Below are 16,376 nucleotides of genomic sequence, written 5' to 3'. Positions count from 1 at the left end.
TCTGTGCAGCAGACTGGGCTTAATCCTGGGGTTGCTTTAATGATGGAAGGGCTGGGGATGAGGAAGGGTCATTGCTGGAGATAAAGGGTAATGAGAAGCCAAATGCTCCTTGGAGGGGAGAGTAAACTGGGTGTAGAGCTCCTCGTGTGTGGAGGGGAGAGGAGGAGGAACAGGCCCTGTGTTGGTGCTGGGTGAGTGCTCTGAGCTCAGGGCTGGTTTGGGCTCCTGCAGCTCATTTTTTTATTATTTTTGCTTACAGAGCACTAAAACCATTCAGCTCCTCTTTGGTCATGCAAACACATCCTCAGCCCCCAGCACCCTCCTCTGCCTCTTTGGATGTGTTGTCATGGCTTCCATTGGACCTGATGGATCCAAGAATTCCTTTTGTGCCAGGAGAGGGATTTTCAGCATGTTCTTAAATCCATCCCCAATGGCTTGGTCTGACTCAGGGTCCAAATCAAAAGCAAGGGAGAGACAAGTGAGGAGAGGAAATAGGGGTAAACAGAGGCATGGCATTTTCCCCCTGCTGAAATTCCTGATCTGATTTATTTTGCAGACTCATTTAAGATCCAGTACATGCAGTTCATGGCATACATGAAAACTCCTCAGTACAAAGCAAGTCTGCAACAGTTACTGGAGCAGGAAAAGGTGGGTCTCACTTTTTAACATTTCTAAACAAAATTACCAGACTCTAAAGTTCCTGGGATGTGGGGAAGAATGCTGGAGATGGGAATTGTGTGCATTTACATCAGTCCTGCTTAGGCTGAACAACTGCCAGGGGATTTTGTTGCAAACTCACTTTTTGTGTGCTTAAATCTGCACAGTGAGAGAGCTGCAGCTCCCTTGTTCCTTCTGTGCCCCCACCAGTCAATGCTGACTTGGAATCACAAAATCCCAGGATGGTTTGGCTTGGAAGAGACCTTACAGCCCATCCAGTGCCACCCCTGCCCTGGGCAGGGACACCTTCCACTGTCCCATTCTGCTCCATGTCCTGTCCAACCTGGCCTTGGACACTTCCAGGGATGGGTCCCTCCCAACCCAAACCAGTTCCAGGATTCTATGAACCATAGTTCATAGGGATTAAGAAACCCAAACTTTCATCACTGGTTTTGAGGATTTATATTGATAAATCAGAATGTTTTGGATTGCACTGATGAGCAAAGTGTAAAGTCCCAAATCATGGACTGGAAAGTGTGGAAAGATGAGGAGAGTCCTGGAGCTGGGATGTTTCTCTGCCATGGAGCCACCAGCAGAGGGAGGAGATCTCCTGCCTGAACACCTTCTTGTCTTGCTTTGTCTCAGCTATGAATGATTTCATTGCTACATCAATTAGCCCTGATGAGAGTCTGTTCTGCTGCTTCTGTGGAGGAGCCTTTCCCCATAATTCTCAGCAGTAAACTTGAACTTCCAGTTCAAACCTTCTGGTGCCTAAAGGGGCTCCAGGAGAGCTGGAGAGGGACTGGGGACAAGGCCTGGAGGGACAGGACACAGGGAATGGCTCCCAGTGCCAGAGGGCAGGCCTGGATGGGATATTGGGAAGGAATTGTTGGCTGGGAGGGTGGGCAGTGCCTGGCACAGGGTGCCCAGAGCAGCTGTGGCTGCCCCTGGATCCCTGGCAGTGCCCAAGGCCAGGCTGGACGGGGCTTGGAGCAGCCTGGGATGGTGGAAGGTGTCCCTGCCATGGCAGGGGTGGGGTTGGATGAACTTTAATGTCCTTCCAACCCAAACCAGTCTGGAATTCTGTCCAGGTTCAGCTTTTGGCATTCCCTGTGGAAGCTTTCCTTCGCTCTGTAGTCTTTGTGAAAATGTCAAAAAAGCCACAGGGCTTTTTTATCGTGTTTTCCATGTTGGGAACTCTCCAGAGGAGAGAGATTAACTTGTGCCACCCCATTCCTTACTGAGAAGTGGTTGGTGCTGGTCTGGTGTTCATGGAAATCTCTTTTTCTGTGTTTATTTCCATTTGCTTTCACAGTCAATCAGCACACAGAACTTTCATCCTTTTCCTGAAGCAGCAGATTTTTCTGCTTGTTCTGCACTTGTCAGGAAAGTCAGCATGAAGTGAACCTGTCTCCTGCAGAAATGAAATGATGGTGTGCAAGGGTTGTGCCCTGCACAGAGAATGAATCAGGAGTGTGGAAAAGTCATCACTTGGTGGTGGTGTCCAACAGCTTCTCCACACTTCTAAATGTTAAAATGAGGAATTCAGTATGAAAATATTTTTTTATGGAGTGTTACATAGCAAATTAAACCTCACAGAGGCAGAACTTGGCTGGGTGAGGGGCTGGGTATGGTCTGTTCAGTATCTCCCTCTTACAGGAAGGTTTTCAAGTACAATAAAAATCTCTCTGTAATAATGATTTTGAAATCAGCTGCTGCTTCCCAGAGTGCCCTTAGATGGAGCTGTCAGCCCCTGCAGTGCCTGGGAAGGCTGAATTAAATGCTTCATATTGAAAACAAAAATGATTTTTCAGCATCCCCCAGAGCAGTCCCTTTAGCATTGCAGGGACTGTTTTCCCAAATTTCCCCATGTTCCTGCACATGGGGAATTTCCAGCACTGCTGCTTCCCTGCTTGGAAGATCAGTCATGGAGTCACGGAATTATTAAGGTTGGAAAGGATCAAGCTGCTTTTTGCTCTTGTTGCCCACTTTTTCTGGAGCAATGGCTCAGTCTGTGCAATCCCTGCTTGGCCTCAGCAGCACAAGGTGGAGAACAGGATAATCCCAAAGCTCCCTGTCCTTGCTGCACTAATCCTGCATTTGGGGCTGGATAAATGAGGCTCTTCAGCCAGTCCTGTCCTGCCCTTTGCTGTGCATGGCCACGGATTGAGGGAGCAGGGATCTGCTTAAGGAATGTTCTGGGCAGGGAATGTGCTCTGAGAGGCTCAGGTGACCTGCTGAAATAATGGTGGCACAAATAGGAGAATTGGTTTGGTTTATTTGGGACTTTCTTCTTGCCTCCTCCACAGTATATTTTCATTTGCTGCATCTCTTCCATGAGTATTGGACAGGGAAACTCTGAACTGGGGCTCTGGGGATTTAGAGCCAGTTCCCAGTTTGGGAGCAGATTTCATGCAGATAATCTTTTCCAGTTCTATTTCTGCTCTGTGGGATGTGATTATTGCTGCTGCTTCACGATGCACTAGGAGGATAAAAATGAGTTTTTCAGACTGCCTTGATTGTATTTTGCCATACAGGAAGAAAAACCTACTTAAAAGCTCTTTTCAGCTGGCTTAACTCCACCAGTATCACACCCCAACAAATCCGGGCTCTCAGGAGTCTGAGGCAGGGCTGGACGAGCTCTCCTGCATCCAAGTTACTCCTAAAGTGCTCCACAAACATCTCCTTGAGATGGCCCATGCTGCAGCTGGTGCTAAAAGTGTGTTTTGTCACTGTTGCCTCTTCTAGGAGAAGAATGCTCAGCTGATGGGGACAGCCCAGCAGTTATTCACCCACTGCCAGGCCCAGAAAGAGGAAATCAAACGCCTGTTTCAGCAGAAGCTCGATGAGGTACCTCTGTGCTGGGGGGATGTTTCTGAGTCAGCTGCATGCAAACATTTCTGGTCAAGCTGAGTAAAACCAGAGCAGCCTCAGGTCTTCAGCCTCTGCTTTGCAGCAGATCAGGCTCAGAAAGGTGCAATATTTGTCACTCTCTGGTTATGTTTTGTGTTTGTTGTTGGAATTGTTGTGTGCCTGCTGCCCAAGGAAGGGGACAAACCACAGCCATGTGGTGTTTGGTGAAGGATTCATCCTCTGCTGCTCAAACTCTGCTGCCAACCAAGCTCAGCAGCACAGGAGGGAATGGTGGAGGCTTTCCACAGGCAGTTCTGTTGGCTGGTAAAGCCTAAATGCCAGTTTTACAGTTGCAGGGGTGGAACAGCAGTTCCAAGGTCTTTGTGTCCTTCCTTGTTATCCCCCAGCAGCCACAAAGTGCCTTGGAGAATGCTGGGAGAGGTCCTGAGAGCTGCAGAGCTCTGCAGATCTCCTCAGTGTCACTTGGGAATGGGACAGTCACTGGGAATGAGGCTGGCAGGACTTTATTGACTGATCTCACCCTTCACCTTTTAGTTGGGAGTTAAAGCTCTGACGTACAACGACCTGATCCAGGCTCAGAAGGAAATCTCTGCTCACAACCAGCAGCTGAAAGAACAGACAAAACAGCTGGAGAAGGACAACAGTGAACTCAGGAACCAGAGCTTGCAGCTGGTGGGTCCAGCCCCTGGGCAGGGAACAGGGGGTGCTGCCCTTTGGCTGAGAACAGGGCATGAGCTGGGGGCTGAAACATCATCCAGCTCCTCAGGGTCCTTTGAAACAGGGGGATGATGGGGGGAAGCCTGCAGGGAGTCCTTTTTTACCTTTGATTTATCCCATAGCAAATCCTAAGGTGGCAGCTGGCTCTGCCCTCAGCTGTGTCCCCAAACAGCTCTGGGTGTCACTGAGTCTGGGTCTGGCTGGACAGGGAGTTTGTGCAGGGCTTGCTGTGGCAGCACTCCTGTGGTGCTCATGTTGGTAACTCAGAGAATCCTGGAACTGTTCATGTGGGAAAAGACCTGTAAGGTCATCGAGTGCAACCATCAGCCAGCACCACGGTCACCAAAACACCACGTCCTCAATGTCACATCCACTTGTTTGAACACTTCCAGGGCTGGGGACTCCAGCACTGCCCTTGCAGCCTATGCCAATGCCTGACAACCCTTTCAGTGAGGAAATTTTACCCATCTGTCCTGGGGTGACTCCCTAAACTGGGACATCATCTCCAATTGGAATCTCCCCTGGCCCAGCCTGAGGCCGTTCTCTCTCCTCCTGTCCCTGTTCCCTGGCAGCACAGCCCGACCCCCCCTGGCTGTCCCCTCCTGGCAGGGAGTTGTGCAGAGCCAGAAGGGCTCCCTGAGCCTCCTTTTCTCCAGGCTGAGCCCCCTCAGGAGGTAGATGAATGGAATATCTGGATGTGGAAGCAGTGAGGGTGGGTGATGACACTACTTGAAAAAGAGCCAGGTCACCTCCTGCCACACTCCCCAGCACCAAGCTGGGAGGACTTTTCAATGGGCTAAGGGGTTCTTGCACATTCAGTGCAAAGTTCCTGCTTTCAGCTGGGACCCCAGGGGGTGTGCAGAGGTGAGAGCTGTGGTTTGACCTGTTTGTCCCTGTCCCTGTGTGTCCCTGCAGCTGAAGGCTCGGTGTGAAGAACTGAAGCTGGATTGGTCAACGCTGTCACTGGAGAACTTGCTGAAAGAGAAGCAGGCCTTGAAGAATCAGATTTCTGAGAAGCAAAAGCACTGTTTGGAACTGCAGGTAGAGAGCAAGAAATAAATGCAGAGTCACCAGTTTGGGGTAGCTCTTGAGCAATGGGCCAGTTATGGGTGTTACACTAAATATGATGGGAAAAGATGAACCAGGTGCTGCTTTTTTGTTTATTCTCTTTTTGCTCCCCCAGAGACTGAGCTTTCTATTTGAGGATTTTAGTAAATAAGGTTGTGGATAACTTACAAAGGCAGTAGATACCATGACCTGATTCCTTGGTGATGCTGTGGAAGGAGGAATCATGGTTTATCATTTCATATAATTAAAAATCACAAGCTGATGTTTTTCATGTGTGCTCTGATGTCTCAGTTCAGGAATCCCAGATTCCCAGACTGGTGTGGGTTGGAAGAGACCTTAAAGCTTATCTCATTCCATCCCTGCCATGGGCAGAGATACCTTCCACCATCCCAGAGTGCTCCAAGCCCTGTCCAACCTGGCCTGGGACACTTCCAGGGAGAGGGTGGGAATCATTTCCCCCAGAGTGACATTTCTCACAGCAACAAGAAATTAAACTCCTTTGTGTGAAGAGCTTTTCTTTCCCTGTGAGATTGGCTCCAGAGCTATCCCAGCCTTTTGCTGGATGTCTTGGCATGAAGTGACTGTGCAGTACTGAGTTACTCCACACTCTCTCTGTAAGTTGGAGATATCTTCCTTTTGGTTTTAAGATCCAGAATGTTCTTTCTCAGGGTCTCTGAGCCATTCCTCTCACCTGGGCCTTTTGGTCTTAAGCTCAGAGCAGAAATTTTTCTCAGACTTTGGGTCCCTTGTTCTGCATTGTTCCCAGAAGCAGGGACACTTTTACTTAGAAGAATTTGGAAGCAAAACTTCATAATGTGATAGAATTGCTAAGTATAGTCTTTAATTTTTGTTTTCCTCTTCCTTTAAAGATCAGCATTGTGGAACTTGAGAAGAGTCAGCGGCAGCAGGAGCTGCTGCAGCTCAAGTCCTACACACCCTCAGAGGAGCCCCTGTCAGTGCAGCTGCACAGCAAAAGCCACCTGAGCCGTGACCCCGAGGCTGAGCACGGCAGGTTCCAGCTGGAGCTGGAGTGCTCCAAGTTCCCCATGCCCCACATCAATGGCATGAGCCCCGAGCTGTCCATGAACGGCCACGCCACCCCCTACGAGCTCCAGCACGCCTTCAGCCGGCCTTCATCCAAGCAGAACACCCCCCAGTACCCCAACTCCCACCTGGACCAAGACATCGTGCCCTGCACCCCCAACCACAGCAGGCAGAAGGCAGACAAGGTGACGAGCCTGTCCCTCCCTGATTACACCAGGTTTTCCCCTGCTAAAATTGCCCTGCGGAGACACTTGAATCAGGACCACGGAGTCAATGGAAAAGCAACAGCTAATGAGATACAGAGGTGAGAGGGATGGGGAAGAGGGTAGTGGCTGGTGTTTATAGCATTGGTAATATAGATTGTGGAAAGATATTTTTCACATTGGAGGTTTATTTGTTTTAAAATGAGCTGTGAGAGCTAATGGGGTAAATAAATTGGGACAGTGCCTTGAGTGTGGTACGGGAATTCCTTGTCACTGGTTTTTGTATCCTGACAACTGTGCATCTCCCTTCCAGAGCTGAGCATGTCAAAGAGAATGGCCTTACATATCCAAGCCCTGGAATTGCAAATGGCATAAAGCTGAGTCCTCAGGAAACTCGGCCCTCCTCCCCCGCGGCCTTACCCAGTGCAGGAGAGAAGGTAAAGGATCTGCTGCTGCTCAGGTGCTGCCCCTGGGGCAACAAAGGGCAGGTTGGCCTGGGGAATGCAGGAATGCTGCGTTCTGTGGCCACCTTGGCATGGGAAATGACACAAAATACAATGGGTGTGATGCAATAAATCAGAGCTGGTCAGAGGGAGAGAAAGATGTGCTCCTCTCTGAGCAGCAGCAGTGCAGTGGGACTGTTGTTCCATCTGGCTGCTTGAACTGGGAAAGGAGGCTCTTTCATAGTTATAAAAATAAAGAGTAAAATATTTGGTCCATGTAATTGGTGCAGGCTTGGAGCATATTGGGGCTCACAGAGCAGCAGGTGCCCTGCAGTAGCAGGTTGCCATGGAAATGCATCTGGCTGCTACAGAGGGCCTCAAGATACAAAATCTGACATCTGAGTGCTTTTCACAGAGCTCTAACCAAAACACAGGGAAATGAGCTTGCCTAAGGCTTCCTTTTTGCAGATGCTTGGGGCCAGCAGTGGCTTTAATTTACACCTTTCTGTGCTGTGGGATGTTGCTGTCCCAGGAGCCTGGTGCTGGTAACCACACCTGCCCTGTCTGATGTACAGTCATTGCTCCTAGTCCTGTAATTCCTAAAAAAAAGGAGTGCAGGAATGGCAAACACATAGAAATGAGCAGGTTACCTGTACCTTAAAAACCTTTACAATGTCCTCTGTAAGAACTTTGCTTTCTCATTTGATTTTACAGGTTTTGAGAGAGAGAACCTCTGTGAGTAATGGAGAAACTATCACCAGCCTCCCTATCAGTATTCCTCTGAGCACAGTGCAGCCCAATAAACTCCCTGTTAGTATCCCTCTGGCCAGCGTAGTCCTACCTAGCCGTGTTGAGAAGGTGGTGAGTAAGGGATTGTCAACACTTTCCATCCCTAACTAAAATCCCAGTGGGCAGGAATGGGGTGCTGTGCCCCAGGATCCTCCATGGGCACGAGGTCTGCTCCTCGGGGGAGGCTCCTGGGGGATGCATCCTCTTGGCTCTTGGATCCTGTAGATTTTTCCTCTCCTTTCTCTGTGGGGTGGAGGGGGGGCTCAGCCAGGAAGGGAGAGTAAAGTAAATGCCTCAGGAGAGCCTAGCCTGGAATGTGTGTCTGGGTGAAAAGCCTGAGAGTTTGTGGCAGTGGAAGCAGAGAATTGCATGTGTCCATTTGTTCTTAGCCCTGCTTTCTGCAGGAACCTGGGAGAGAATTCTTCCCTGTCAGTCACTTCAAAGCTGCCTGTTCTCCTCACACGTGTGCAGGGTGAGCTTGAACAGCCCCTTGGGGCTGTGATACCTCACATGTGAGTGACTGCTCTGTAGCAGAGAACTTCTGGGGCATCTCTTTTTGAGATGTGACAAGTCCTTTCCTCTCTGAGTGGAGGAGGAGTTCCAAAAGGCCTGGTCCAGTTTCTCACAGCAGTTTGTCACAGAAGTGCTGCAGCAGAGAACTGAGAAGTGTTTGCTGCTTTTCCTAAGAGCTGAGTTATAATCCATCCATGGCCTGTTTTTCAATCCCATACTGGGAAAGCTGGAGTTGGTTCACAATATTGAATCCGTTGCATTTTTCCAGCTGAAGACTTCTGGCTTTAGCAGAACCAGTCTGCCCAGCTCTGGGTGTCCTCAGGGCAATGCCAGGCCTGAGTGGCACCTCCCTGTTTGTTCAGGCTGCCATTTCACACGTGTTTTCCATGTTTAGGAGAACATCCCCAGTGAGTGTCCCAGGGGACATGGCCTAATGCACTTCATGATCCCTTTGGGGTTGTTTTGGGGAGCTTTGTGAGCACAGGCCTGGGGACATGGTACAGCCATCAGTCTCCTCCCTGCTGCAGCAGTGGCCTGAGCCATTCCTGCTCCTGGCAGAGCTGTCCTGAGTCTGAATATGCTGTGATGAGCCTCCCTCTCTGCATGGTGTCTGCTGTGTGTGAGATACCGCTGCACTATAATTAATCACTACATTTTTGGCCCATAACGTGCTGATCCATGCTTTTCTCAAAACAAGCTGAATCTAGGACATAGAGGAAGTAGAGCCACTTCCCTAGGCAGATGTACTAATGCATGTGAATTTGGTTTAAGCTGTAAATTTCTGATGCTGTTTCCTGAAATGCCTGTTTCTCTCCCCAGAGAAGCACACCCAGCCCAGTTCACCAGAGTAGAGACTCATCGACACTTGAAAAGCAGATTGGTGCTAGTTCTCATAATGGCATAAGCAATGCTGCTGGAAACAAGCCTCTGGCTTTGGCTACCTCAGGTAACAGCCTCACCTGTGCACAGCTGCTCCTGTGCTGGGGCAGCACACAAACACACACAGCCAAATATTCCAAGCTCTTCTTGCCAGGTCCTGCAGGCACTGGAGTGCTGGATAACTGTGGGTGAGACCAGAAACTCACAGATGATGCTTTGATGTGCCTCCAGCTTGGGTGCATCTGGCATAAAGGGTTGGATTGATGTGGCTTTACTTGTAAATAAACAATTGCTTCTGTAAATTCTTTGGGGATCCAGAGATTCCCACAGATTTACAGTGGGGCAAACCTGCAGAGTGTTGCACAGCTGTGTCCTCAGCTGGTCATCTGGCTCTAAAAGTTTTATTTTACTTGGTCTTTAAATAGCAGAATAAATTTTTGGGGCAGGTTATGGAGATGCCTCACGGGCAGCTGTCAAGGCACAAGACCCTGGATGGGAAAAGCTCAAATGGGAGAGGATGGGGATCCCTTTAGGTGCAGACATTGCTTCTGACTCACTCACCCGTGGAAATCATGGTCTTTAGCTACTCTGGGAATGTTGTGGGCCAGGAAAAGTAGGTTCTACAGCTGATCTCTCAGCAGAGAGTGCTTTTGTTCTCAGTGTTTACCACCCCAAGGGGCTTGGGTTGTTTCAGTATCTGTTTTGCAAAGGGCTTGGCTGCCTCTATAAAGCAAATGAAGTATTTAAAAAAACCTTGTTGTAAAGCATTACCATGTAGTACCTTTCATTTAGAGAGCCCAGGCCATCCTAGAGCCCTAAACCCATTTTTGATACCCCGTGACAAACACTGAATTCCCTTCCCAAGATTCCTCCCTGGTGGCATTTTTCTGCCACTATGTCTTTGAAGGTCCCCTGTCACTTCCTAGGACAGAGCCTTTTGTTGAATTTGGAGGAGGTGGGCTGTGTGGATGGCAAAGTCCTTCTTTTTTTGGGGAAGGGCAGGACTGAGTCTGGCCATCCATTTCCTTGATGAAAGGAAGGAGTTGAGAGCAGAGGAGCCCTGATTTCAGAAGGGGTAATCATTCAAACAAAGCTTAAACTTGAATTCCGTGTAAAACTGGGAGGAGCACGTGTTCTATGGGATACCTCCATACACCACGTGAATTTTCCTGAACTGCCAAGAGAGCAGTGGAAGTCCCTAACGCCCCACTGGCACCTCAGCACCCAGAGTCACGTTCTCACTGCCCTGTGGAAAATCAGCCGTGTGTTTCCCATGTAACCCAGGGCCACTGGCTGTTCCCCAGGCAGAGCTGGAATCCCTCCCAGCCCTCCCAGCCCTGCACTCGGTGACCTCTCTCTCGCTCAGCCCCAGCAATGATCTATACTTTCCCTCTCAACAGGTTTTTCTTACTCTTCTGGCTCCGTGGCAGTCAATGGAAATCTTACAAACAGCCCAGCCCATCTTAACCATAGTGTTGATCAGGCAGCTCTGGACGACTCTGGGAGTCTCTTTAACTCTGTAGGGTCTCGGAGTTCCACTCCACAACATCCTTTGCTAATGATGAGGAACTCTGGGCAGAACTCCCCTGCTCAGCAGCACTCGAGCCCCCGCTTAAGTGGCCCGGCCCCGAGCCTGGCAGGGGGACTGCAGAGTGCAGAGGCTCAGAAGATCTTTGCCGAAGGAACAAAGGGGGACCTGCAGTCTGATGCAGCGTTTTCAGATCCTGAGAACGAGGCCAAGAGGAGAATCATCTTTACAATCTCTCCTAATACAGGACATGTAAAACAATCCCCTTCCAGCAAGCACAGCCCCGTGCCCGCCGGCGCCCGGCCGGCCGGCGGCCAGGCCCACGCGCAGGACGGGAAGAAGCGCGGCCGGCGGAAGAGATCCTCCACGGGGAATCCCAGCGGGAACGCCGCCGTCTCCCCGAAACGCAAATCCCTGCCCTCGGTGGCCGGGCTCTTTACGCAGCCCTCAGGGTCACCGCTCAATATCAACTCCATGGTAAGGGCCCACGGGAGGAGCTTTGGGAAGGCTCTTGGGATTAGGGATGAGGGATTGCCGTGGAGGCTCTCTGCAGCAATTCTCCTGCCTCTCGTTTTCACTGAGTTGGTGAACAGTTTGTGTATAAGCAGAACGTCTTCAAAGAGCTCTTTGCTGTCAGAGCATTAAAAATTAAAAATAATCTCTTCCCTCGTGACAAAGAGCTTGTTTCTGCAGCGAAGTTGATTTTTGAGGCTGTAGATTCAATATTGTGAAAATAGTTTAAGCTAAGATTGACTAAACAGCAGAGGAGTGCCAGAAGCATATGGCATTCTTGCTAATGAAGCCAGCTAGAGAGTTGTGTGCATGTGATCCTGCAGTGTAGTTTGAGAAGGAAAGGTTTATCCCAGGTCATAATTTCTGATTTCAAACATAAAATCAAAGAATGAAAATTAGCTATTTTTCCAAGTTATGTTTAAGCTTTCACCCCAGGTTCTAATGCAGGAGGTGGAACACAGCAGCAGCAGTGCTAAACAAGCAGCTGTTGGATGTCCCAGAGCAAGTTAAACCTGCATTAAAATCCTTAACAAGATGCCTTTCCAGGGATACTCTCATCTGTAACTGCTTTCTTTCCTTCTCACCCAGGTCAATAACATTAACCAGCCCTTAGAAATAACAGCCATTTCCTCTCCTGAAAACTCCCTGAAGAACTCTCCTGTTCCTTACCAGGACAATGACCAGCCCCCAGTGCTGAAAAAGGAGAAGCCCCTCGTTCAGAGCAACGGTGTCCATTACTCCCCCCTGACATCGGATGACGAGCAGGGCTCTGAGGATGAGCACAATAGCAGCAGGTGAATGCACAGGCACAGTTTCAGGATGAGGTTTCTCTCAGGGCTGATAACACTGCTCTCAGCAGGAGGGGTGTGTTTAAGCCTCTTTGTTCCCCTTGCTTGAAGGCCCATCCCATTATCCCAGACCTCTTATGTGGCTGGAGCTGTGAAACAGGGAAGGTATTCAGGCAGTAGAATGTGAGAACCTGCTGCTGCTGCTGTGTTTGCAAGGCTGGCAGGGTCTGGCCTTGGAGATAACCGGAGAAGAAATGGCTGAGAAATGGAGGAGACTGAGGGGAGGCTCCTCGGGGGCTGCAGCTCCTCCCGAGGGGAGGCGGAGGGGCAGGGGCTGAGCTCTGCTCTGGGCCAGGGACAGGAGGCCAGGAAGGGCTGGAGCTGTGCCAGGGCTTGGGATGGATCTCAGGGCAAGGTTCTTCCCCCCGAGGGTGCTGGCACTGCCCAGGCTCCCCAGGGAATGGGCCCGGCCCCAAGGCTGCCAGAGCTCCAGGAGCGTTTGGACAGCGCTCTCGGGGATGCTCAGGGTGGGGTTCTTGGGGGGTCTGGGCAGGACCAGGGGCTGCACTGATCATCCCTGAAGGTTTCTTCCAGATCAGGACATTCTGGGACTCTGTAATTTTCTTACTGTGTTGCTTTGTAGGAGCAGTGAGGTTGTGTGTGATCTCTAGCTAAGGCTCTGTCTCCTGCTCACTCCCAGTGTGAAACTTTGCTTAAAATTCTTCAGTTCCTGTCCCAGACTATTGATGTGTTACTCTGGAAATGGATTATTTGCCTGCCTGTGGGGTGCAATATTTTTCTTGTGTAAGATGCTGGAAAGCTGTCTGAGGGCAGGGCTGGATGGGATATTGGGAAGGAATTGTTGGCTGGGAGGGTGGGCAGGCCCTGGCACAGGGTGCCCAGAGCAGCTGGGGCTGCCCCTGGATCCCTGGCAGTGCCCAAGGCCAGGCTGGACGGGGCTTGGAGCAGCCTGGGATGGTGGAAGGTGTCCCTGCCATGGCAGGAGTGACACTGGATGAGCTTTAAGGTCCCTCCCAATCTAAACCCTCCTATGGTTCTGTGAAAAATAATCACTATAGAAATGTGCTTCTACTTCTTGTTTTGAAATAAAAACAACAACAAAGTTCTCTGAATGTGCACTAATCCTGTCAAAGAGCAGTAATTCTATAATAGCTCCTGCCTTAAGTTTGTGGTGGGTTTTTGATGCTTATAAATTCCTTTAGTGACACAAAACTGGGGCTGAGTTGGTTTTTATATTCTCTCATCTGATAAGACCTAATCATGAGGAGTATAGACTGTGAGGGTAAATGTGCAGCAGAAGGTTTGCTATAGGTGCTATAACCTTTCTATTTTCCCACTAGAATTGAAAGGAAAATTGCAACAATATCATTGGAAAGCAAATCTCCGCAGAAGACTGTTGAAAATGGTACGTGTGAGGAATGGGAATTGTTTGTGGTAATGGCTGGGCCTGGGGATGGGCAAAGCTGTCAGACAGTGGGAGGTTTCCTCTCTGCTGCTGGACAAAATGTTGTTCTTAATCATCATTAAGCCAGGGGGCTGCTAATTACAGGTTTTTGAGTCGCTTCTTTCTGTAGCCACAGGTCACCAAAGATCTGACCAATTTTTCACTGACTCAGGGTTTGAGGAGGGATCTACAGTACAAAAATAGGGGGAAAAAGCAGATCAGTGTTTTCAGACTTTTCCAGATTATTAAACTGAATTTTAAGGACTTTTATGTGACTTCACAAATATTTCTGCCTTTGGTTCAGAAATAGAATTACAGACTGATAAAAGGTGGGTGTTGAAGGATAAAAAATGTGGGTGCTGCCCAGAGAAGGGTCTGGAGCACGAGGAGCAGCTGAGGGAGCAGGGGGGGCTCAGCCTGGAGAAAAGGAGGTTTGGGGGGATCCTCTCTCTCTACAACTCCCTGACAGGAGGGTGCAGCCAGGGGGGATCAGGCTCTGCTCCCAGGAAACAAGGGATAGGACAGGAAGAAATGGTCTCAGGGGTGGTTTAGATTGGATACTGTGAGAATTTCTTCACTAAAAGGATTGTCAGGCATTGGAAAGGGCTGCCCAGGGCAGTGGTGGAGTCCCCATCCCTGGAAGTGTTCAAAAAAACAATGGATGTGGCACTTGAGGACATGGTTTAGTGATAACCATGATGGTGGTGGTGCTGGTTGATGATTGGACTTGATGATCTTAAAGGTTTTTTCTGGCCTTAAGGACTGTGATTCTATAAAACCCCATTCTCAAGGGGCAGATTTAGTGAATTCTGTTTATTGACATTTGTAAACCTCCCCTTCCCAACCAGGTGGCAGCTTATCGGGGAGGAAACAAGCACAAAGCAACGAGAACATGAACAGCAGCAAATGGAAATCGACTTTTTCACCGATATCTGACATCAACCTGACCAAAACCACAGACAGCCCCTTGCAGGCGGTGTCAGCCCTGAGCCAGAACTCCCTGTTTGCCTTCAGGCCGCCCTCCGAGGACGGGCTGGCCATGGACACCAAGGTCCCAGGACACCCCAGGAAGAGCCTGGCAGTGCCCTCGGATGGGCTGAGCCCTGGCACAAACCCCCCCAATGGCTTCACCTACAACGGGGGCCTGTCCTCCGAGCTGGGCCTGCACGGCTTCATGGACAGCGCCGCTCTTCCACACAAAGCTCCGGACGGGACGGCCTCCACCTGCTCCCTGGGCTTCCCCTCGCAGCGAGGCAAGGACCTGGGGGTGTCAGACACGAACCTTTTCCTGAACAAGAGGCAGCTGGAAGGTCTGGGCACCAAGGGAGAAGAGCTGAGCCGGCCGGGGGTGAAGGGCAAAGAGCTCAGCGAGCTGAGCGCCCGAGCGGGGGGGTCTGCGGAGAAAAACTCTGTGCAGCACAACGGAAAGGTCGGCAAGGGAAGGGACCGAGACGTGGAGTTTAAAAACGGCCACAACCTTTTCATTTCTGCTGCTGTTTCGTCTGGTGGCCTTCTGAATGGTAAAAGCCTTTCTACTGCTGTTTCCTCAGCAGGGAACCCAGCGCCGTCTGTCCCGACGCACCATCCTTTCCTCAACACTCTGACCACTGGATCGCAGTTCCCCCTCGGCCCCATGGCCTTGCAAGCAAACCTCAACTCGGTGACAAATTCCTCAGTATTGCAGTCCTTATTTAATTCAATGCCAGCTGCTGCCAGTCTGGTCCACGTGTCATCAGCTGCAACCAGACTGACTAATTCTCACACTATGGGGAACTTCTCTCCTGGGGTTACAGGTGGAACAGTTGGAGGTAGGCAGAACTCTTTCTCTGGTATAAGACAGGGCCTAAAGGAAAGTCTGACACTGCCTCTCCAGGGGTGAAACCCTTTCATTTCTACAGGATGTGAAGCAGATCTGTCCCACATAACCAGTCTCCTCTCTCTCTCTCTCTCTCTCTCTTGGAATTGCTAGGATGATTTCAGTTCCCCACAGTGAAATCTCATGAGCTTTGTCTGCTAGATGAGCTTGTTGTACCACCTTAATGAAACAATACACCCAGACTTTGTGATTGATAATGTTTGCTTGTTCAGATGTTGCTGTGTTGGAACCAACTTAGGTCTGCCTGCAGGTAACAGATTTGACTTGTCCTGGTACCATGTTAAGGATCTCTATCTAACTTGTCAACTTGAGTAAAGGTTGAGATTAGGCCTTGAATGGATTTAGCATGATCCAGGAGGAGCAGAACATCAGAGGAGCTGGTGTTGGGAGTTCTGTAGCATTCTGGCCCTTGAATGGACATGAAGAGCATTTCTTGGCCAGGAAGGGCAATGCCATATGCACCTTGCACTTCTGGGATTCTGCACAGGCTTGGCTTCTGTGGCCCACACCGGGGACAAGCTGGCAGGACTAGAAGATAGGCTGAACCTGCCAATTCTAAGTGTCCAGGGCAGTTTTTCTTACCTGTCCATAATCATTCAGGCACCATGTCGGGAAATCCTAACTCTCACATCTCTCAGCACGTAGATTTGCTGGAATTACAACTCCCCTCTGCTGCCCTGTAAGTGGGGGAGCAGGAGGGTGGGGAGGGAAGAGCAGCACTTTGAGTCTTCAGATAACCAACTCTAAAGACCACTTCTAATCTCATCAAAACTCTGCCTGTGTGGTATAGAACTGACAGTTCTTGGGTCTGACCATTTTTCCTCGTGGCATTTAGAGGTTGGCAGTAGGAAAGGTAAGTGGAACCTTTTGTACCTCCTGGCCTGCACCATTATCTCTTCATTGCTTGCTGCCTTCTCACGCTGCATATTTTTGTATGGGGCTGTAACTATTATAATTTTGCTTGTTTGTTTGTTTGTTTCTTTTTTTTTTTGTTTTGTTTTGTTTCTCTTGTCACTTGA

At 49.8% G+C, this 16,376-nt stretch overlaps 1 protein-coding gene across 8 annotated transcripts in view; it reads left to right on the top strand.

The window, feature by feature from the left end:
- Positions 1-16,376, top strand: part of DOT1L (DOT1 like histone lysine methyltransferase) — a 75,458-nt gene that overhangs the window by 48,837 nt on the left and 10,245 nt on the right. For 3 of the 8 annotated variants that reach the window (XM_058858641.1, XM_058858637.1, XM_058858636.1), the window contains exons 16-27: positions 557-648; positions 3,406-3,507; positions 4,066-4,203; positions 5,164-5,289; positions 6,186-6,664; positions 6,877-7,000; positions 7,721-7,867; positions 9,128-9,254; positions 10,588-11,192; positions 11,817-12,022; positions 13,378-13,442; positions 14,330-15,289. In XM_058858641.1, coding sequence (XP_058714624.1) covers positions 557-648; positions 3,406-3,507; positions 4,066-4,203; positions 5,164-5,289; positions 6,186-6,664; positions 6,877-7,000; positions 7,721-7,867; positions 9,128-9,254; positions 10,588-11,192; positions 11,817-12,022; positions 13,378-13,442; positions 14,330-15,289 — 3,171 coding nt within the window. Of the gene's footprint in view, positions 1-556; positions 649-3,405; positions 3,508-4,065; positions 4,204-5,163; positions 5,290-6,185; positions 6,665-6,876; positions 7,001-7,720; positions 7,868-9,127; positions 9,255-10,587; positions 11,193-11,816; positions 12,023-13,377; positions 13,443-14,329; positions 16,211-16,376 lie in introns of those variants that run through there. The other 5 variants (XR_009279713.1, XR_009279712.1, XM_058858642.1 and 2 more) reach the window with 4 other exon arrangements.

This window comes from Poecile atricapillus, chromosome 28 (assembly GCF_030490865.1).
Source record: "Poecile atricapillus isolate bPoeAtr1 chromosome 28, bPoeAtr1.hap1, whole genome shotgun sequence".
Lineage (NCBI taxonomy): Eukaryota > Metazoa > Chordata > Aves > Passeriformes > Paridae > Poecile > Poecile atricapillus.
The sequence above is the reverse complement of the archived record's forward strand: the minus strand, read 5'-3'. Positions and strand labels throughout refer to the sequence as shown.